Source organism: Macrosteles quadrilineatus, unplaced genomic scaffold (assembly GCF_028750875.1).
Source record: "Macrosteles quadrilineatus isolate MER2022 unplaced genomic scaffold, UCM_ALF_1.0 Scaffold_2__2_contigs__length_208266976, whole genome shotgun sequence".
Lineage (NCBI taxonomy): Eukaryota > Metazoa > Arthropoda > Insecta > Hemiptera > Cicadellidae > Macrosteles > Macrosteles quadrilineatus.
Genome location: NW_026542595.1, coordinates 107,729,714 through 107,752,931, shown reverse-complemented (window position 1 = coordinate 107,752,931; position 23,218 = coordinate 107,729,714). Strand labels below are relative to the sequence as shown.

The following is a 23,218-nucleotide window of genomic DNA, read 5'->3' as shown; positions in this document are numbered from 1 at the left end:
TCTCATTCAACTTGCCACATTTTAAACCAATTGTTCAATTGGTTCAATTCAGTCTTTTTTGCCAACGATATGGCAGAATAAAAATACTTCTTTTATTTAAATAATTATTTGTTGATTTTGTTATCTTGTCCGTGAAGTGGTGAGCGACAGAGAAGACTCTCCCCACACGCAGATGTACAGTCTTTGTGGGGATTTTTTTCCTTTGTGTACTTTGCTTTACAGCCACGATTGTAATTTTTGTAATTTGTAATTTTGGAAATAAATATATTTTTATTCTTATTCTTAAGCTATAGTAAGTCCTAGAGTAGATGCATGGGTTGGCCTAAAAACCATAAAACACTGGTTTCTTATGATAGATATAGACCCCCCAAATCTAGTAAATTGAGGCGTTCAGATTGGAAAGAACCTGGACTACTCCTTAGAATGGTTTGGTGCACAACAAGCCCGTAGGAATAGCAGAACCAAGAGCCAACAAAAAATCATAAAAAGTAAAAAGTAAAAAAAGATAAATTTGAACCGTGGGGTAGGCCTACAGGGGGTGATGCCCACGTAAGATATACATCAACGCGCCGAGACCCATACAGCCTGACCTTATTGGTCTACTGTGGTGTGGAAACTTGGGTCAACTAGGTAAAATTTGATTTTAAAAAAAGGAGCAACTTACTATTCCTTCACATCATCCACCATCCACCGCCTCATGCTCACATCTGATGTCGAACTCCTGATATGGGCAAAAATGTGCTGCCACAAATTCTGCTGGGACAAGCATCTTACATCTATGTTTGTTCTGCAGCCTACTGCTACTGTTGTTGGTAATGTGTTTGTGTCTGTGTCAATTTTCTTGAGTATCTCTTTACTACAATATCTTATGATAGCCTCCCTAACCTCTACACATTGCATATTTAATGATCCTACGTTCATCTCTCAATTAATGCCCTCCAATATGTGTTCACGAAGTGGAGCCATTCCTACATTAGTAGCCGTACGAACATATGACTGTATGTGGCACAAACTCTTGCTGTTGTTATTCATGTTTCTTTCAAAACCAACAACATACTCTACTAGTTTGAACCCTCCACTAAACAGATTAACAAAGTCATGACGAATAGTTTGCGGAACAGGCCATTCTATGTGAAATGATAAACGTACTGAAAACCTAGAGCTGCGCCTAACTTTCACTGGGAATTCGCTCTCTACTCCAACAATGTTAACAACATTCATCTCGGTATTTTTTCAATCCCGAAGATAAATCCGTACGTATCTTGATAGTGGACTTTGTAACGTTCCAAATTCCGTTACTTAGATTCCCATTTATATACAGGCACTGACTTCCTGGTGGTGCCAATTTCTCAATAATCAAATATCATTATTTGTCAAATTACCATTATATCAAATATATCAAATAAAAAACATATATAGTGACATATCTTACCTGGACAAACCACTCGATGGTTTGGAAGTGGGAACCAAGATTAGTGTAAAGTACTTGTTTCAATGCCTTTTTATCCAAACCCGGATAGTCTAAAAACAGAAGAAGCACCTAGTACTTTGTACTTCTCCTGTCCAACCTCTGAGATTCTGTTAGCCTCTGTATGGTATAGAGGGCTACACTAAGAGATCCCAAGGCTCTACACAAGGCGTCCTACACAAGGCTAGCACAACTGGCTTCCTTGACAGTTTTGCTGCCATCTCTACCTGCACCATCATCTCTAATGTGGTTGAAACACTGTTGAAAGCAACTTTGCTGCTTCTTGACCTTCCATAAAGTTGATTTTCTGTCTCATTTTTTCACATGTGGGTGTAGCGACCCACGCCGGTTGATTCCTATACGGTAGGAACGGACAATCGTCCCAATTTAGAAGCCGCTCATTGGATACAACTTTAAGATTATACAGCTTGCGTTTGTACCCCGGCTGCACTGTGATTGACATGCACTGATCATCGAATGTGATGACCAGATCCTTATTTGCGAGGTATAACCCGCACACCTGCTTTATTTCTAACACAAGTGGACGATGTTTGTCCAAGAATAGGCCAAACGTAATCGTCTCAATTCTTCCATCACCTATAATAAGGGTGTAATAGTGTCCATTAACAACGCCATCACCACACCAATGAACCACGAAAGTATGAAAACTGAGGCGCACGCCCCGTGGATTGTCGCCGCCTGACATTATAGACAATTTTTTAAACAAGAGTATAGACAATATTTTGGAAGTGGGGACCAAGATTAGTGTAAAGTACTTGTTTCAATGCCTTTTTATCCAAACCCGGATAGTCTAAAAACAGAAGAGGCACCTAGTACTTTGTACTTCTCCTGTCCAACCTCTGAGATTCTGTTAGCCTCTGTATGGTATAGAGGGCTACACTAAGAGGGTTGTCTTGAGGGTTGTGCGTCCTACACAAGGCTAGCACAACTGGCTTCCTTGCCAGTTCTGCTACCATCTCTACCTGCACCATCATCTCCAATGTGGTTGAAACACTGTTGAAAGCAACTTTGCTGCTTCTTGACCCTCCATAAAGTTGATTTTCTGTCTCATTTTTTCACATCGTGCGGTGACGTCCCTGATTTCAGCATTACAGCGCAAAAGTTCTTGACGATTTTTAGCAGTCTCCAATCGTTGTGGTTTCAGCGGACTGTTGAATTTGGTCATTGTCGTGGCGTGAGACTCTCAACAAACAAAATGAGAGAGGGACATATTGAAATTGATATTGGTACAGGTGTAATAATCTGATCAAAATAAATTTTCAACAAGAAAACTTAACAAGTAAAGCTATAACAATGAAATTTGAGAGGTACAACAATAATTTGAATCGTTAAATCACATTTGTGTGACATAATAAAAATGGAAACGCATAATAAAATGAAAACAGAACATAAACACAAAACTTTATAGATTTTATTTTGGCAATTATGGGTCTAACATCATCTACGGTGTCGCTATCCCTATATTTTATGTTAAATAATATGCTTAATACAGATACCTTTAAAATTTTTTTTACAATGAAAGAAATAAATACAAGGAATTTATATTTGAAACAATTATATTTGTAAGTATACTTATAATTATATACTTATACGATACTAATCATCTCATCTCTCTTAAGCACAAAAGTACTGTCCCCCCTTTACTAGTCTACATTCTTTGACATACACCTTATCAGATAAACAGTGGTGATTTAAATAGTGTCGTGTGCCGACCTCAACAATATATTGTGGCTTCCGCTCTCCTACCCACAATTTAAATACCACTCTATACTTGGCACACAAGTGTTAACACAATTCAAACGTTCAATAACACAATTTAAAAAATACCATGTTACTGAAAATACAATGTTGATTTCTTTCATACCCGATACATACCTAATAAAAAAAAATTATTATATCCTGGATGGGACGTCAAGCAGCTCTTGGATGTTTTTCTTCGCATACAAATACATGTACTCTTCTGCATCTCTTCGGGTTATTTACGTATTACGCATCTTTGAGGCCATAGTTGTTGGGCGCTTCAACAAACATAGTAGGAATTGCACGTTCAGCAGTTGCCTGTCAGCCCATGATTCGATTATGTCAGGAATCGTCATTCCCTGAATGCGAGACTCATGGAGGTTCTTCAGATTCTGGATCATTTCTTGAGAGTGCGATTCCATGGGCACCTTAGGGTCACAGTCCTAAGGGTGCGCTATAAGTTTGTCTCCCAGAACGTATAATTGTTCGACCCCAACTGTTTTCCCAACATGTTAGAGTACAGTGCTATAGCATACACATAATGTGCTGCTATTGCGTCGTCATATATAGACAGATCATCTATGTCCGCATCAGCCAATTCTGTGTAATAGTACAGGAAGTCTTCTATGCTGACTTCCTGCACCTGAACACCGCAGTCTTCCAATTCTATCATTAGAGTCCTTCAAGTCGTCCATAATTTTTTTAAGCTGTTCACATTTGTTTCCCAAGACAAAATAAAAATTTTGTGGGGAACAAACTTCGACTACTTCCACCTCAAAATCCCACAGTGGGTTGTCAGGTCCAGAGTCCATTGGTGGAAAATCTTGTGAAAAAATGGTGTCCAATCCTCATTACATCATTCGGAATTACCCCATTCAAAGACTCCGCCTGGACAATGTTAACATTACCGACTTGTAATATTTTAGTAAGGAAGGGTCTGAGGCACACAGGTTTTGGCACATACAAGTAAGGAATAGAAGATATATTTATAAATAGTACACTAACACGTTAGTGCTAGTATCTATCTTGGGGAAGCGGAAATTTATTCCACTGAAATTTTACTTTATTTACAACAAATTTAATTATAAAATTTATAGTGTACATGCCTTAATGCTACCACCGTTATTAGACTCCCTCCATTAATTTAACTCAAAATGTACAGCCCGGATTTTTACCCTCTGTCCATATATAGAATTTGGTAAACATGTTTTTATTAGTAGGCGTTTTTATAGATATCCGTTTGATTAGCTATTTATTTTCTTACACTTGTGACATAAAATTATTACTTGGGAAAATAAAACTTCTGAGGCAAACATCAAAATAATTTAAAACGTATATTAAATGAAGTTTTTCTACTGTTTCAGTGGAAACAATTGTCCCTTGAACAATTATCATATCCTAAACACTTTGATAATTTAAGGGCGAAGTTTGCCTCAAGTACGGTATTTACATGAAGTGCCGTTCTCTGATATTACTATTGCATTACTATTAACATTACTTTTACTTTACATTACTATTACTAAAAACTTTTGTTTTTCAAACCCAAACAAAGTCTGGCAATACAAGAAGCGACAGTTTAGCCTTGTCAAGTAGTCTACTTAAAATGTTACAAAATAATAAACATTAATATTTACATCATATAAACCAATTGTATTTATTATGTACAATGTAGCCGCAATGGCTTTGTCATCATGTTTATCATGCCATCTGGGATGAAGACCCTCTTAGATAACAAATTCCGAACAGTGAACACCCTTCCAAATAGGCCCTTCCTTGCTTACCACAAGTATATTCCTGGATAATTTATGTAATGTTCAGACTTTCTTCATTTTCCCGGTTTTTTTTGTTTTTTATGGTTGTAACCTTGCTAGTACAAAGATATATTAAATGTAGTATGTTATAGCCTTTTGAGATAAAAATATTTGTTTTGTCACCTTCGGCTTCAAGCTGCCTGAATTGTCAGATAATGCATTACGTTTTAATTTTCAATTACAAAGCATATTGTTAAATTGTAAAACATACTATTGTGAAAGTTACTTACGGTTACGAACAACCTTGTGTCTTTTTCTGGCGGTTTCATTTCGTTTACAGACAACTTCTCATGTTTTTGAAGAAGAAAATAATAATTTTCAACTTTATAGGTGGATATGTGTTTGGATAAATGTTTCACGAATTCCTCCATGCTTAAACCCATCTTGTCCAAACTTAGAGGTTTATTAAACTCTCTCTGCAAGAAAAAACAAACATATGAAGAAAACAATAACAGGCATGGCAAACAAATCAAAGGCAAGCCAATAAAAATATTACATGGCTGATGTACTGACGAGACCAACCCGTCAGGAACACCCCCCACCACAACGCCGTGCCGAACGCTTCCGAATCGTACCGAAATCAAACTGTTCACGGAAAATTGTTATCTCTATCACTGTCGCTCAGTGTTTCTATTTGGAGGAAAATCCCTTTCTAGGGATATGTAGGGCTTTCGGGAAAATGTAAGTAGCTAAATTGTTATGTTAATTTTGTTGTTCCAGTTTCCAAGATCAAGGAGATTGCAAATATAAGTCTATAAAAATGTAAACATTATCAGTATACCTACAAACCTACCCAATGCTTAGGTGCTTAGTAACTTAGTGACGAACAAACATAATATGACTTACTTATCTATACTAGAAGGTCATTTCCCTGTGGAAGGGCGTACACGTTCAGGAACAACAATCGGCGGATCCGGAAATAGATCTTCAGATCACTGTATGATCTTTCAGCTACAGATCGGGACACTGTCAAGTCGTCCTAAGGGTGCGCTATAAGTTTGTCTCCCAGAACGTATAATTGTTCGACCCCAACTGTTTTCCCAACATGTTAGAGTACAGTGCTATAGCATACACATAATGTGCTGCTATTGCGTCGTCATATATAGACAGATCATCTATGTCCGCATCAGCCAATTCTGTGTAATAGTACAGGAAGTCTTCTATGCTGACTTCCTGCACCTGAACACCGCAGTCTTCCAATTCTATCATTAGAGTCCTTTTAAGAGCTGGGTTAATTAGGATAGCGAGACTGCAGTACATGGATAAACATGAATAATTTTTTCAGTGTTGTCAAAGCAAATCAATTATAATAACTGCTTCATTATCAATTCCTTGTTTGCGTCTCCTTCTCCTGCTTTAATCAAGTAAAGATCATGTCGTATGAATTTAGGCTTGTTTCCAATTTCCAATTCTTGATTTATGTACGTCTCTGTCACTGGAACGATTACTATAAGTTTGTCTCCTTCTTTTAACCCAGAACGTATAATTGTTCCACCCCGACAGTATACCGAATGTTAGGTTTAAAAATAATATTCCTCACAAAAATATAAAACTATGTATGTATGAAATTAATAGTCATTTTGTACTATATTTTTTTTAGGTTAAGACTAGTAGATTCAGAAGGCATTGACAACGCCGACTTTACCTAGCTTGATTTGAATAAACCGTTACTGTCTTGGCATCTTCCGAAACGAACACTACTCGTAGAAAATGTAAGTTTCTTTATTAAATTAATTTATTGTCTGATGTATAATTTCCAAGCCAAAAGGTTCATTTGTAAAACTATTCTTAAACTAAATGTAAATTGTCATGAATTGTATTTTATTTGAAATCATGTTAGTCTCTTTTGCAAATCTTTTCTTTTAGCAAATCAATTATTCACGTTTCAAATTGTTTTAGAGATCAGCAAATTGTATATTATTAACTTATTATTATAATTTATTAATGCTCTGTGGGGTTATTTTCACAGACGAGTTTGAGTGGAATAAGGGAGATATGCCAAATATACGTCATTGTAAGGTAGTAGACATTACTATTATTGAAATGGAAAAATAACTAATAAATCAAAGGATATGGTAGGGCAGTTTAAAGCTGATTTATTTGAGAATATTATGTTATTTGGAGGATCTCGTCTTTTTATTTATGTTTTCTAAATCGGTCTCTGACCTGGATCTTAAGCTAGGCCTTCCTAAGTTACTTCATTGATCAAAGCCCCTCTATTCAAGCTCTGATACAACTCTGGGTTGTTGTAACCGTTGTATCTCCAAGCACGCACAGCAATAGTATCAATGGTCCGCCCCCCCTGCCACTCTTGACTATGTAAAGAGCATGCTCTGTGATAGCCCTGATTTGATTTGTTCGATTATCACCCTGAAGATTTTCTAACGTTCCGTTGCCATACTCTATTGATATTCTCCTGGCTACTGAGAAGGGGATTGATAGTTTTGTTGATTGAAAAAGATCATCTATGTCAGGACGACAACATTATCGTGCTCTGAGTTGTATCTACGGATCTTGAGGTAGATAGCAACCATAAGCAACCATAAGCTTTGGTGAACGGATCCTTCGTGGCTGAATAAAGATGTTTATGAGTGGCCATCCACGACGTTTGATCCAGCTCAAGCAGCTAAATCTGAACTGCGAATCTCTCATTCAACTTGCCACATTTTAAACCAATTGTTCAATTGGTTCAATTCAGTCTTTTTTGCCAACGATATGGCAGAATAAAAATACTTCTTTTATTTAAATAATTATTTGTTGATTTTGTTATCTTGTCCGTGAAGTGGTGAGCGACAGAGAAGACTCTCCCCACACGCAGATGTACAGTCTTTGTGGGGATTTTTTTCCTTTGTGTACTTTGCTTTACAGCCACGATTGTAATTTTTGTAATTTGTAATTTTGGAAATAAATATATTTTTATTCTTATTCTTAAGCTATAGTAAGTCCTAGAGTAGATGCATGGGTTGGCCTAAAAACCATAAAACACTGGTTTCTTATGATAGATATAGACCCCCCAAATCTAGTAAATTGAGGCGTTCAGATTGGAAAGAACCTGGACTACTCCTTAGAATGGTTTGGTGCACAACAAGCCCGTAGGAATAGCAGAACCAAGAGCCAACAAAAAATCATAAAAAGTAAAAAGTAAAAAAAGATAAATTTGAACCGTGGGGTAGGCCTACAGGGGGTGATGCCCACGTAAGATATACATCAACGCGCCGAGACCCATACAGCCTGACCTTATTGGTCTACTGTGGTGTGGAAACTTGGGTCAACTAGGTAAAATTTGATTTTAAAAAAAGGAGCAACTTACTATTCCTTCACATCATCCACCATCCACCGCCTCATGCTCACATCTGATGTCGAACTCCTGATATGGGCAAAAATGTGCTGCCACAAATTCTGCTGGGACAAGCATCTTACATCTATGTTTGTTCTGCAGCCTACTGCTACTGTTGTTGGTAATGTGTTTGTGTCTGTGTCAATTTTCTTGAGTATCTCTTTACTACAATATCTTATGATAGCCTCCCTAACCTCTACACATTGCATATTTAATGATCCTACGTTCATCTCTCAATTAATGCCCTCCAATATGTGTTCACGAAGTGGAGCCATTCCTACATTAGTAGCCGTACGAACATATGACTGTATGTGGCACAAACTCTTGCTGTTGTTATTCATGTTTCTTTCAAAACCAACAACATACTCTACTAGTTTGAACCCTCCACTAAACAGATTAACAAAGTCATGACGAATAGTTTGCGGAACAGGCCATTCTATGTGAAATGATAAACGTACTGAAAACCTAGAGCTGCGCCTAACTTTCACTGGGAATTCGCTCTCTACTCCAACAATGTTAACAACATTCATCTCGGTATTTTTTCAATCCCGAAGATAAATCCGTACGTATCTTGATAGTGGACTTTGTAACGTTCCAAATTCCGTTACTTAGATTCCCATTTATATACAGGCACTGACTTCCTGGTGGTGCCAATTTCTCAATAATCAAATATCATTATTTGTCAAATTACCATTATATCAAATATATCAAATAAAAAACATATATAGTGACATATCTTACCTGGACAAACCACTCGATGGTTTGGAAGTGGGAACCAAGATTAGTGTAAAGTACTTGTTTCAATGCCTTTTTATCCAAACCCGGATAGTCTAAAAACAGAAGAAGCACCTAGTACTTTGTACTTCTCCTGTCCAACCTCTGAGATTCTGTTAGCCTCTGTATGGTATAGAGGGCTACACTAAGAGATCCCAAGGCTCTACACAAGGCGTCCTACACAAGGCTAGCACAACTGGCTTCCTTGACAGTTTTGCTGCCATCTCTACCTGCACCATCATCTCTAATGTGGTTGAAACACTGTTGAAAGCAACTTTGCTGCTTCTTGACCTTCCATAAAGTTGATTTTCTGTCTCATTTTTTCACATGTGGGTGTAGCGACCCACGCCGGTTGATTCCTATACGGTAGGAACGGACAATCGTCCCAATTTAGAAGCCGCTCATTGGATACAACTTTAAGATTATACAGCTTGCGTTTGTACCCCGGCTGCACTGTGATTGACATGCACTGATCATCGAATGTGATGACCAGATCCTTATTTGCGAGGTATAACCCGCACACCTGCTTTATTTCTAACACAAGTGGACGATGTTTGTCCAAGAATAGGCCAAACGTAATCGTCTCAATTCTTCCATCACCTATAATAAGGGTGTAATAGTGTCCATTAACAACGCCATCACCACACCAATGAACCACGAAAGTATGAAAACTGAGGCGCACGCCCCGTGGATTGTCGCCGCCTGACATTATAGACAATTTTTTAAACAAGAGTATAGACAATATTTTGGAAGTGGGGACCAAGATTAGTGTAAAGTACTTGTTTCATTGCCTTTTTATCCAAACCCGGATAGTCTAAAAACAGAAGAGGCACCTAGTACTTTGTACTTCTCCTGTCCAACCTCTGAGATTCTGTTAGCCTCTGTATGGTATAGAGGGCTACACTAAGAGGGTTGTCTTGAGGGTTGTGCGTCCTACACAAGGCTAGCACAACTGGCTTCCTTGCCAGTTCTGCTACCATCTCTACCTGCACCATCATCTCCAATGTGGTTGAAACACTGTTGAAAGCAACTTTGCTGCTTCTTGACCCTCCATAAAGTTGATTTTCTGTCTCATTTTTTCACATCGTGCGGTGACGTCCCTGATTTCAGCATTACAGCGCAAAAGTTCTTGACGATTTTTAGCAGTCTCCAATCGTTGTGGTTTCAGCGGACTGTTGAATTTGGTCATTGTCGTGGCGTGAGACTCTCGCAATTGTTGCAACTCTGATTCATGTTTTAGTTCGAGTAACTTCAGCTCGTATTGCCTGTTCTTTAGCTTTGCATCTGATTCCGTTGATAAAACAAGGAGTTTGTCGTGGTTCTTCCAGCAGGGATGCCAATTTCTCAATAATCAAATATCATTATTTGTCAAATTACCATTATATCATCAAATATCAAATAAAAAACTTATATAGTGACATATCTTACCTAGACAAACCACTCGATGGTTTGGAAGTGGGAACCAAGATTATTGTAAAGTACTTGTTTCAATGCCTTTTTATCCAAACCCGGATAGTCTAAAAACAGAAGAGGCACCTAGTACTTTGTACTTCTCCTGTCTAACCTCTGAGATTCCGTTAGCCTCTGTATGGTATAGAGGGCTACACTAAGAGGGTTGTCTTGAGGGTTGTGCGTCCTACACAAGGCTAGCACAACTGGCTTCCTTGACAGTTCTGCTGCCATCTCTACCTGCACCATCATCTCCAATGTGGTTGAAACACTGTTGAAAGCAACTTTGCTGCTTCTTGACCCTCCATAAAGTTGATTTTCTGTCTCATTTTTTCACATCGTGCGGTGACGTCCCTGATTTCAGCATTAATGCGCAAAAGTTCTTGACGATTTTTAAACAATAAACAAAAAATAAAACACTTAAAACAATATACAATACAAACTTAATAACACCTACCGCCAAATGAAAGTTCAGTTCTCGGTGAGACATTGCTGCCCTGGTGAACAATGTCACGCTCAAGCTGGTTGATGAAATCAGGCTTGTTTTCAACACGCACAAGGAGTTTGTCGTGCTTCTCCTGCTGGGATGCCAATTTCTCAATAATCAAATATCATTATTTGTCAAATTACCATTATATCATCAAATATCAAATAAAAAACTTATATAGTGACATATCTTACCTGGACAAACCACTCGATGGTTTGGAAGTGGGAACCAAGATTAGTGTAAAGTACTTGTTTCAATGCCTTTTTATCCAAACCCGGATAGTCTAAAAACAGAAGAGGCACCTAGTACTTTGTACTTCTCCTGTCCAACCTCTGAGATTCTGTTAGCCTCTGTATGGTATAGAGGGCTACACTAAGAGGGTTGTCTTGAGGGTTGTGCGTCCTACACAAGGCTAGCACAACTGGCGTCCTTCCTAGTTATGCTGCCATCTCTACCTGCACCATCATCTCCAATGTGGTTGAAACACTGTTGAAAGCAACTTTGCTGCTTCTTGACCCTACATAAAGTTGATTTTCTGTCTCATTTTTTCACATCGTGCGGTGACGTTCCTGATTTTAGCATTACAGCGCAAAAGTTCTTGACGATTTTTAAACAATAAACAAAAAATAAAACACTTAAAACAATATACAATACAAGCTTAATAACACCTACCGCCAAATGAAAGTTCAGTTCTCGGTGAGGGACGAGAGCCATACCCGAGTTAGTAGTGTTTCCACTGAAGATGGCCATGACCCGGCTAGGGTACCGCATGATCGCCATCTATGTACTCACAAGCGTAAGCCCCTAGGGCAATATGAGTGAGCTCTGTCCAAATATGGGCATTTTTTTCATTATACTGGTCTTGACCGAGTACCTTTTATACCTCGGCTTGCTGTGCCAATCTGATGTAACTTCATGTCATTTGTATGGTTCTCAATTCCTTGCTTGTTCCTTATAACTAACAGGTTGTTTGTGATGTGAATTATGATCTGATTTGGACACTTTTGTTGTGTAACTTCTTGCAGTGATGTCCAATTCTGATGCAACAACATGCAATAACAATTATAAACTTTGAAGTTTTAAATTTTTTTCCCACTATGTTTGTTTATCCAGGTTGGTGGCCGTTTTGTCCACTACCGGGCATGATCCGGCGGACCCACGGACCGACAGGTCCCTATGAGTGGATGTAATGGTCCCACCACTGCCCCCACTTAGGCCAACCCTGTGTTGGGGCCGGAGCCCTCTGGTCTTGGGCATGCCCCAACCCCGTGGTACCATTTTAGGTCTGGGTGGACCAACTGCTCCTCTTTTGGTTTTGCCTGATTTCATGTGATCTCTTCTTGCTTGATGTCACGGGGTCGGGTATGGTCGACTACCCTCCTCTTGACTTGGGATTCCTTGGGACTCCTCTTGATTTGGGAGGGTCTCTTTGCTGGTGATTTTTTTCCCCTGAGGGATAACAGAAATTTGCATGCAGTAACAATCCTTTATTCTAACTTGCTTTGTGTTCCTTGACTCCCTGGATGCATGCAGGATGGTGATTGTCATGATTTTGATGTGACAATGGGTGATTGTTTTGACTCTTGTTTGATGACTGAGTCGTGCATGAAATGATGACAATGAGATGATTTCCTGACTATGGTGACATTTCAGATGTAAGCGCCCTTTGATGTTGTGGTGCATGGTTTCTTCCTAAGGCGTGCAAAGCGATGACAGTGATGATGGAATGATTTTGTTCAATGATGATGGTGATAGGTTGGTGTTAGGTTCCATGGTGATGATTAAACTGAGCAGTTTACACTGTATGTTTCTAGGTTACTTACTCTTCTTCGGATATTGAGGTTGCATCTGCTGCAAACTGGAAATTTTGACCCTCCATTATCTTCATAACATAACTGGCCATTTGAATCTTTGTATAAATATCGGTTGCAGTGTGCAATGTCTGTCTGGCAATTACTGCATGTTTCCTGTGAAATAGAAGCTAAATTTAGCTTGGAAGTGGAGTGAAACATAATATAGTTGTAGATAAAATAATCACACAAAACATAGAACACGTGAAATTTGTTTTAAAAATAAATGAGTTCGAAAAAAGAAAAGTAATGTATCATTTAGTAATTTTGTTGCCCACAATTATACCACTTACTTTTAGACTATTAGGCTATATTTCAATTAAGTGTTCAGAGAAGCTGAGGCATTAATCCGGAGTCAAGGAATTGTTTTTCTGTTATAGTGACCGACTGTGAACTTAAATTATTTTGTTTAAGGCCTACAGCTAAAATTATAATGCTTGAACCAATACTGGTAAGAGTAAGGAAATTTTTAACTAAATTAATTATCGTGAAAAATGTAATTTTGGAAACTTACTTAAATACTTTTGATGTGTATTGGTACTCGTGAAACCAAAAATATTTGGAGAAATTTGAAATTAGTACTCAATATCATAGGGGGCTTGGTGGTTTTTTATTTCAAAATAGAGGATTTTTTTATAGAAAAACGCATCTAGGGAAAATGGTTCAACAGGTGGGTCAGCAATTTTATTAAAACAAAATGCAAGTGTTCAGTTCAGAATTTGTGAATTGAAAAATTAATTATTATTTAATTAATACAATAAAAACTCGAAGGACCGAAAAAGAATTAAATACAAAAAAACATTCACACCGGGTATATATATCTTGAAATATCAAGGACTTTTCTGAAAGATCAGGGATATTCCTCAGGAGTTTTTAACACTTTATTAATGACAACAACAAAATGACAACTTGGTAATTAATCAACCTGTTTCAGGATCAAACAACTTTTAGGTTTAAGGCGAGCTATACAAGGTGGAAAAAAAAGTCCTGGGAAGGTTAAATATTTCAAAGTTAATGAACACAGAGCTTTTAAACTTGGTACACTGTTACTGGGCATTAATATCATTTAAAACATTATTCAAAGATGCGCTACCTCCTCAGGAGGACGGCCCACTAGGAGTCAGAAGAAAATCTTAAATGTAGGCAAAGGTTGATATGCACATCAAATTAAAGGTCTTACTAGTAGAATGTAATGCCGCAAGCCCGAACTCAAATGGACAACCGTGTCAAAAATAACAGCTTTTCAAAGGTGTGTTGAATTTACATATAATAGCGTACATATAATGCTATTATACGCACCTTATTTCATGGTTTTTTAGTTGTTTTTTTTTTGGCTCAACTTTGTCCTCTTCTTCTTTTGGCTCTTCTGCTGACAACAAAAATCCATCTTTATTACAAGTACAGGATGAAAAATTGTATTAATTTAAAAGAAAAGTCATTGTTGTGCCTGGTAAAAATTTGACACGTTATTTTATTGTCTGTATTGATTGTGTGTGTGATTGTTGAATGTGAAAATGAAATTGACTTGCTTATCCAGAGATGGGCTACAATCAAGGATTTTATAATGCTAATGGCAATGATTTGTACTGAAGGTTCTAATGCACTGTGAACAATATGAACATGGATTGGCCTATTTTTTTACAAAATAACTTAATTAATTGTTACCATAATTAAAACAACCAAATTTTATAGTTGTTCGATATTCATATCTTTAGACTATTTAGAAATTAATCATTATGTTAATTAAGTCAGTGGCTAATTAATCATGCTAATGTGTAAATAAATCACCATCCTTTTTAGTGTAATATTATTTAGTCTCAGTAACAATTTATTGTAAATAGAATCCCGCTTTCAATATTCAAATGAGATTGAGATTAAGTTGAAAACATTCACACGATAGAATAAGTAGATACATCATTAATAACTACAAATATTCTACTACTTGCGACCTTTATTCCAAACAAAAGAATGTCCAATATTAGCATTATACTGATTAATGGTAGATACAGAATTATGAAAATGTTCAGTTCAGAGTACAAATCTTTAAACACTAAGGGTTGGTAGTTTGAAAACCCATAAAGTGCAAGCTAACTTCTCTGTTGGAATACACTTAAATGTGGTTTTGCGTTTGCAATATCTCATTTGATCAACGAATTTCCTTTTGCGTTTTAAAGTATTGAAGAGAGTAATTTTCTCTACACTGCTGTTTAAAAAACTATATTTGATGAATAAGTTAACACCTTTAGTTTTATAATATTATTCGCACAGATTTATTAGAGTAGCCATATTACGGTTTTAGTAATCATAAATGTAATGGCGTGATGGTGATATTATTGTGAAGTGTGTTTGTGTTCCTGGTTCAAATGGGACTAGGCCTACGTCAAAGCTAGGCCTACTGCAATCTTCAGAATTAATTGTGATTTAATTTTTAAAAAAAGTCCTTGTCATGATTTTAATAGTACAAAATAACTAACAGTATAAAATAACGTATAATTTTTAACCAACCTAACTTCTAATCAGGTGCTTCAAATGATAAAACCCAGACTAATTTATGTCAAAAATTTTAAAAAACCTATTTTCAAAATTCCATGACCCCTAAACCCAAATTGTTCTTGGACCTTTCCTCCGTGGTTTTTCTTGTTTTTGGTTAGAACTGTGGGCCAGTCCTTGCCCCTGCACATGTGATCCACGCTTGCGTTCGCTTGGGTGCATGTACGAGGGCGTGGTTCAAAAGTGTTTTTCTAGAACATTTTTGTATTTTTTACCTGAGCTTGAGCTTAAAAATATTTAACGATCACTGGCCTTTCATGACTAAGTACACTAAATATTTCTAGGTTACTTACTTCCTTCCTATAACTCTGTGTATAACATGCTGGGCATACCCTTACATATATAGTTGTTGTATTATTCTTGTTTAATTTTCTTGCATTCTTGACACGTTTTTTTTTTTGCAATTATTGCAGGTAACCTGTGAAACAGATAAACTCTGGTAAATTATGTTATGTATTTCACCCTGGTAAAAACATGTTTAAGTGCAGAATGTACCATATCTGTAAAAAAGTAGTATTTCAGGAGAAATTCCAGAATATTTTCATAATTCCCTGACTTTTACAATAAAATAATATTATAGATTACAACATAAACATATGAGTAAATGTTATCGACCAATAAACCTCATGATTTTAACCCATCGTTATAAGCAATTTTCTTTAGTCTTGCCATATCTTTACTTATAATTTGCTTCTCTTATTTATGCTCTTGACTCTCTCAAACTTTAACTCTCTCTTTCCTTCGTAAAACTATATACATAGCACGCTGGGCACACCAATGTATATTATGTTCAATTCTTACTGTACAATTTTCTGCATTTTTTAATCTGCAATTTCTTTTGGAAGTTATTGCATTAACCTGTGAAACAGAAGCCAAATTTTTAGTTTGGAAGTGGAGTGAAACATAGCACTAATAAGGTTTATGTTACCTGGCTTCTGTCTCCGATCTACGGTAACCTTTTTTGGGTTATTGTTTGTTTGATCTAATATTAATCAGGTTTTGTGTGTCGCTTATGGTGTGTTTTGTTGTTACAATTTTAATCTTACAAATTCAGGCAGGCTCTTGTTCTTTCCTGTGCATAGGGCTCTCTGTGGCGAAGGCATAGTTAGTCATACCTGACAACCACCCTACTAGCCTAATTCATTACACCCGGCGTTCTAAATCGTGGGCCTACACTTATCTATAACTTATAATATAATAGGGTTATATCGAAATTGTTCGTGTAAACGTACCTATGGGTGTTGGCGACAAGGCGGCACACAAAAGCCTCCACCTCCATAACTGCTTCGGTCGGGTTGGGTCTGTACGTCTCGTCGACTAGTCTGCCGTTGGCGATGAGGTACGTCGACATTTCTAGGATCAGTTGCTGGCGCAGGTCCTCTGGTAGATTCAGATTCCTCAACCCATTTCTCGCTCCAGCGGCCGTTTCGAGGTACTCAGGTAGCCATGTTATTGGCAAGGCCACTGGATGGTTGGCGGGTGGTTGGCCGTAGGAAGTTGAGGGCTGGGAGTTGTCAGGTAGGGAGGAACGGGCCGGCTGAGGGGGATTGACAGGTTGAGAATGGGCTGGTGAATTTGCTGAGGGGTGCGAGTAGGGGTCGGGCTGTGGTGTGGGGGGGGGCAGGCTTTAGTGTTGGCAGTGAGGGTCGACGTCAACAGAATTTGTGACATTTCACTTACCCTCTTTTTCAATTTCTCTCCGGGATCTTAATTTTTTCCCCTCAGGGGTGTGGTAATAAACATCACCCTGATTGGAAGCACTGCGGAAGACTAATTCTCTCTTCCAACCTAAATACAAATTAAGAGTTAGAACAGTTTAAATAAACATATCCTATACTATTTCTTGTGAAGTAGAAAGTAGTAATTTTCAAATATTGAAATATTCAAGACTAAATAATAAATAAATGTCAACACAATGTCTTGGTACAATGCTCATTTCAAAATTCACTACTTCATGTTGAGGTTCATTCGATTTGGTTTCCATGGCTAGTTGTTCACTGCTGGGGGAGAATTCACTATTTCATGTTGAGGTTCTTTCGATTTGGTTTCCATGGCTAGATGTTCACTGCTGGGGGGAGAATTCACTACTTCATGTTGAGGTTCATTCGATTTGGTTTCCATGGCTAGATGTTCACTGCTGGGGGAAGAATTCACTACTTCATGTTGAGGTTCATTCGATTTGGTTTCCATGGCTAGATGTTCACTGCTGGGGGGAGAATTCACTACTTCATGTTGAGGTTCATTCGATTTGGTTTCCATGGCTAGATGTTCACTGCTGGGGGGAGAATTCACTACTTCATGTTGAGGTTCATTCGATTTGGTTTCCATGGCTAGATGTTCACTGCTGGGGGGAGAATTCACTACTTCATGTTGAGGTTCATTCGATTTGGTTTCCATGGCTAGATGTTCACTGCTGGGGGGAGAATTCACTACTTCATGTTGAGGTTCATTCGATTTGGTTTCAACACTTGAACGCTTATCACTGGAGGGAGACGGCGTGACTACTTCGGAGGGCGAATTTTCCACTTCACGTCGAGTTTCTTTTAATACGATTTTATTGGAAAGCTTTGCACCCGTGAAGGGAGATAGTTTTGAGACTGTGGTGGGAAAATCTATAGCTTTGGTTTGCCGTTCTTTTAGCTTTTTCTCCAACACCAGTCTTGTAATTGTATCGAGCCTATTGCTTTTTGGTTCAGGACCCTCCTTAGTTTTCATTCTGGATTTTTGGATTTTTTTTACTTGAATCAGGGATACTATAAGAAACCTTTTTGACTTTCTTTGTGTTTAGATTTTTTTACGCCTTAGGTTATATGTTCAGAGGGAAGATCTTATTGAACCCAGGTTCGCACTTAATTTGAATTGGTGATTTTTGTACGGAACTTTCAACTGGAGTCTGCTCTTTTTTTGTTTCTGTCGTCGGTATCTTATTTTGACCCTCTGTAGCTTCTTCCTGTACGACGTGTTTTATTTCTTTGTTTCTTCTTTCTTTGTCATACGTTATTTGTTGTTGTGACTGTTTCCAATGCGATGTCAACTGGTGGATCGTCTTTACGTTTATGTGTCAACTTGACCTTTTTCTCCTTTCTCACAATTTCCTCTCCCACGACGTCTCTTATTTCCATTCGATTCTCTTCGCATCTGGGTAGGACGGTTTCCAATGCAATGTCAACTGGTTGGTCGTCTTTACGTTTATTTGTCAACTCGACCTTTTTCTCCTTTATCCTAATTTCCTTTCCCATGACGTTTTTTATATCTTTTCCCTTCTCATCGCAACTGGGTGGAACTGTTTCCAGCACGATATTAACAACTGGAATATCTTCTTTAAGTTAACGTTTTTTTTTTCTTTCCGATAACTTCTTCTACGGCGTGTTTAATTTCATTTCCATTCACTTCGCAAATGGGTGGGACTGTTTCCTTAACTTAACTTAACTAAATAACTGAGCCAAGCCACATCTATATCACAGCCATTTTGATGATCTAAATTTAGTAATGCATTTAACCAATTATACTAATAAATAAGAATAAGCTAAAAAACTCCCTTCGCGCCTTATGGGCCCGAAAGGTACGCTTAACTCGGTTCTACATAGTATAAATATTTAATTAATGATAGAATCCCTAACCCCTTAGTCCCCCCCCCTTTACTGAAAAGAATTAGAACATGATTAATATAAATCTAATAATTAAACTTAACGCTATAACTTATCGGTCTCATTCCCATTCCTCCAGTGGTTCCAGGCGATGACTGCGGACTGCCCTTCTTATTCTACCCCTTCCCTACTCCTTCCAGTGTACGCGACTAAAGCGGATTGCACCGGTTGATAGCAGTGCGGCTGTGACGCGAGCGTCACACTATGGTCTAAATAGAAATGTAACCAATTCATCATTTTAACTTAAGCTTATCAATCTAATAATTTAGTTTGTGGCTTGAAAATAAATGTTAAATTAGTCTCTATATCATTTTAACCCCTTCGCTTACAACGACGGCGTCGCGCTCCCGTTAGCCATTGTGTGAAGCGACGGCGAATCGCCGTCCGCTATTAAAACCTGTTTGTGCCGAGTTAGTTCCCCAGAAATCCAATAGATCGCATATGCTTCTTGTTCTATGATTTCCAGGCTTTCTTTTGGTTATATTTTCGTCATCTCAGTCCAGTCCAATCGGCAAAAAAACTGAAGTTGAAATGGTGCAACTTAGCAGCTGACGACGTCTACACTGGTTTCACAGCTGATACGTTGTTGTGTTTACTTCGACGATGTAAACATTGTGTTAGAGCCTTGTTTTACTTTATTATTTTATTGAAAAGTGTAGTTATCTTATAAAATAAGTTATAGAATTTACTTAGTGTTAGTTTTTATCAGTATTTTACTTTTTCGTCGTTATAATGACTGAGTTATTAGGCCTATCATGTCGTGTTTCACTTCGTCGTGATAAAGATTGAGCTACAGTATCTTGTTTTACTATATTATTCAATTGAAAAGCTTTTGTATAATACGATGAGTCTTCAAAATAACTTGGTATTCGTGGATGAATGTGGAAAAGAGTTAGATGAAAGTGACATCATAAAACTTATAGGGGATTGTGACAGTGACAGTGATTGTGACTTGTTTGAGGAGAGTGGTTGGAGTGATGATGATGATTTGGAAGGGAGCAGAATTCAAGTGAGTAATAAGTCTAATACGCCTATTGATTATGAGACCACAGTTTCCCCAGAACATAATACTAATTGTGTTAGGCCTAGGCCATTAGAAAGTGACCAGTTGTTGCTTGAACAGCCTTCTTGCAGCTATGCTAGGCCTATGACCCCTCCAGATGCCCTTTCTGTCCAATATAATTCAGATTTGTCTAGTAGGCCTGAAATATTTGATCAGCATGTATCTTCTCCATCACGTGATGAAGAATTGCCTAAATCAGTCCAGTTTCTTGATCGGTTATACCGCGGTAGTATGAGCGCGCCTTCTCTCTCGCCTACACCGAGTGAGGAAGCTGACGACCCTGGTTTCCCTGACTCTAGGCCTATAAATGATATAGATAGTGGCAGGCATAGGCCTATGACCCCTCCAAATGTCCAATCTGATTTAGATTTGCCTATTAGGCCTGAATTATTTGACCAGCATGCATCTTCAATCGTGCCTGCCCTCTCACCTACACCGAGTGAGGAAGCTGACGACCCTAGCTTTCCTGACCCTAGGCCTAAAAGTAAACCTGTTAGGGGCAGGTCTAGAGGAAGAGGTAGGCCTATAGGAAAAAAAGCTATTTCACAACCATCTAAGCCTACTAAAAGGTCCAAAACTCAAACTAGTAACGATACAGCTCCACCAAAAAAGAAGAAAAAGGAGGGTTGGCAGTGGACCAGTACCATAGAAAGTAATATAATAAATAAAATCCCTTTTACTGGTTGTCCTGGTGTTAGAGCAAGTTTGGCTAGAAGTTTAGGCTCAGCTCCCTCTGAATTAGATGTTTTCAATGCGTTTCTTGATAATGACTTTTGGCAACATGTTGCAACAGAGACTAATAATTATGCCAAAGAAACAATTAAGAAAAAGAACGAAGCAGGCGGGGTAGGAAAAACTATATACTCAGAATGGTTTGACACAACTGCAGATGAGATGGCTTGTTTTTATACACTTTGTGTCCTTATGTCGCTAGTAAAAAAAAGAACTATACAATCATACTGGTCGCCTAATGCTGTAACTGAGACCCCTTTTTTTCGTAAAGTGATGCCATTCCGCCGTTTTTTGCTACTGTCCACATTTTTCCACCTTACAGACAATAATAGGAAACCTGTGAATGATAAACTGTGGAAGTTAAGGTACGTTATTGAGTACATGAACAGGAAGTTTTCCCATCTGTACATACCTGATGAAAACATAGCTGTCGATGAGAGTCTTATGAAGTTCCGAGGGAGGTTGGGCTATGTCCAATTTAATCCCAAGAAGAGAGCCAGATTTGGCATAAAGTTTTACAAGTGTTGTGAATCTGGAAGTGGTTATTGTTCTAAATTTAAGATCTATACTGGAGCTGAAGTCAAAGAAAATGTACCGGTTGAAGAAGGAAGTGGGGATTCTACACAGGAGGAAAAGCTGTTAACGAGTGAGGCGATAGTCGTTGAAATGACAAAAGATTTGGCAGGAAAAGGACATACTCTGACAATTGATAATTGGTACTCCTCACCTCTTCTCTTCTATAGACTTAAGCAAATAGGTTTCAATGTAATTGGAACAGCTAACTGGTGGAGATCAAACATGCCAGAGAGCTTCAAAGAGGGTAAACTTAAGTTGGGCGACTACGAGACAGCCTATAGCCACGATATGTTAGCAGTAAGGTGGCAGGACAAGAAGCAAGTTTGCATTTTGTCTACCTTTCATCAAAAAGCTGACAAAAGATCAACTGGCAAGAAAGACAGAGTTACCCAAGAAATTATAACAAAGCCAGAACCAGTGATCTACTATAATCGTTCAATGGGTGGAATTGACCGCGAGGATCAGCAATTAGCGTCGTTTCCTAGTATGAGGAGGTATGCTAAGGGATACAAGAAGATCTTCTTTTACATAATGGACATTGGCCTTTTTAACTCTTATGTAGTGTTCAAAAAATTAACCAGAAAAAAATTGGGGTTTAGTGAGTTCAAGGAGAGGTTTGTCAAGCAAATGTTTGAGTCGCGACAACTGCCACCGTACAATCGAAGAGGACGATCATCCAACTCAGAAACACCTCTGAGGCTCCAGGCAGCAACTTGGGGACATTTTCCTAGGCCTATTCCTCCAAATGAAGTCAAACAAACACCTTCAAGAAGATGTAAGGTGTGTAGTGCCCAGGGAAAGCGCAGTGACAGCCGATGGGAGTGTGAGCTCTGCCTTGTCGCACTTCACATGCCAGAGTGTTTCAAGGCATACCACACCAAAATGAACTTTGCTTGACATTTGGTGAGTTTTTATAAGTGTCATACAGTATTATAGACTAGTTCCAAAACATATATGAGCCCTATGTAGCTAAAAATTACCAATAAAAAAGTTTTTTTTAATTTTTTAATTTTTTTATTTTATTTTTATATGGTATAATAAAAAATTATAGTTATATTTTTTTTGGAAATATTTATATATTTTGAATCTACATTTAATTTTGAATAAGAAAATAATAATATCTTGCATATAAATAGTAAATGTTGCCTGAAAAAAAATTAAATCAGAAATGAATGAAACTAGCCACAACAAATTCGTTTGTTTTGGCCTAGGCGGGTAAAAAAAAAATCATAAGTGAATGGGTTAAACAATTCATATATTTTATTTCATATGCTGATAAAAACAACACAAAAGAAAAATAGTTTGTAGAGTAAAGAATTATTTTGTAGTTATGATTGATAGTTTGGTAATGTAACATTATTTTTATTACTACCCGTAAGCTTTAAATCACTTTCGTCCACTTTTAGTATCCTCAAAAAATGCATTTTTTTTTTAAATTGATAATAGGTTTTATCTACTCCTTCAGCATACACCTGTGTAGGCGTTTGTCTCCGTTTTCTTTGTCATGAAAGGAAAATTGTAGACACCTATAAATAAGCATGAACCTATCTCTAGACATGTACTTTCTGAAGAAACCTACGTTTAATAAATCATCAGATCTCCAATAATCCTGCAATCTGTTTATTCTGATATTACCCTGGTGAATTACTAGTGCTAGGAAAATCTTCAGTTCTGGAACTGTGAGCTCCTTCCAGTTGTAGATACGTGAGCCAG

The 23,218-nt window shown here is 37.8% G+C and overlaps 2 protein-coding genes across 2 annotated transcripts; one reads left to right on the top strand and one right to left on the bottom strand.

Annotated features, from left to right (window-relative positions):
* Positions 1 to 17,473: 17,473 nt before the first annotated feature.
* Positions 17,474 to 18,202, bottom strand: LOC128984746 (mucin-7-like). Its single transcript, XM_054404092.1, has one exon. The coding sequence runs from the start codon at positions 18,200 to 18,202 to the stop codon at positions 17,474 to 17,476; it is 729 nt and encodes a 242-aa protein (XP_054260067.1).
* Positions 18,203 to 20,475: 2,273 nt separating this feature from the next.
* On the top strand, positions 20,476 to 22,528 carry LOC128986568 (piggyBac transposable element-derived protein 4-like). Its single transcript, XM_054406999.1, has 2 exons — positions 20,476 to 20,480; positions 20,674 to 22,528. Exon 2 carries the CDS (start codon positions 21,092 to 21,094, stop codon positions 22,400 to 22,402), a length of 1,311 nt encoding a protein of 436 aa, XP_054262974.1. The 5' UTR covers positions 20,476 to 20,480; positions 20,674 to 21,091; the 3' UTR covers positions 22,403 to 22,528.
* The last annotated feature ends 690 nt before the right edge of the window (positions 22,529 to 23,218 follow it).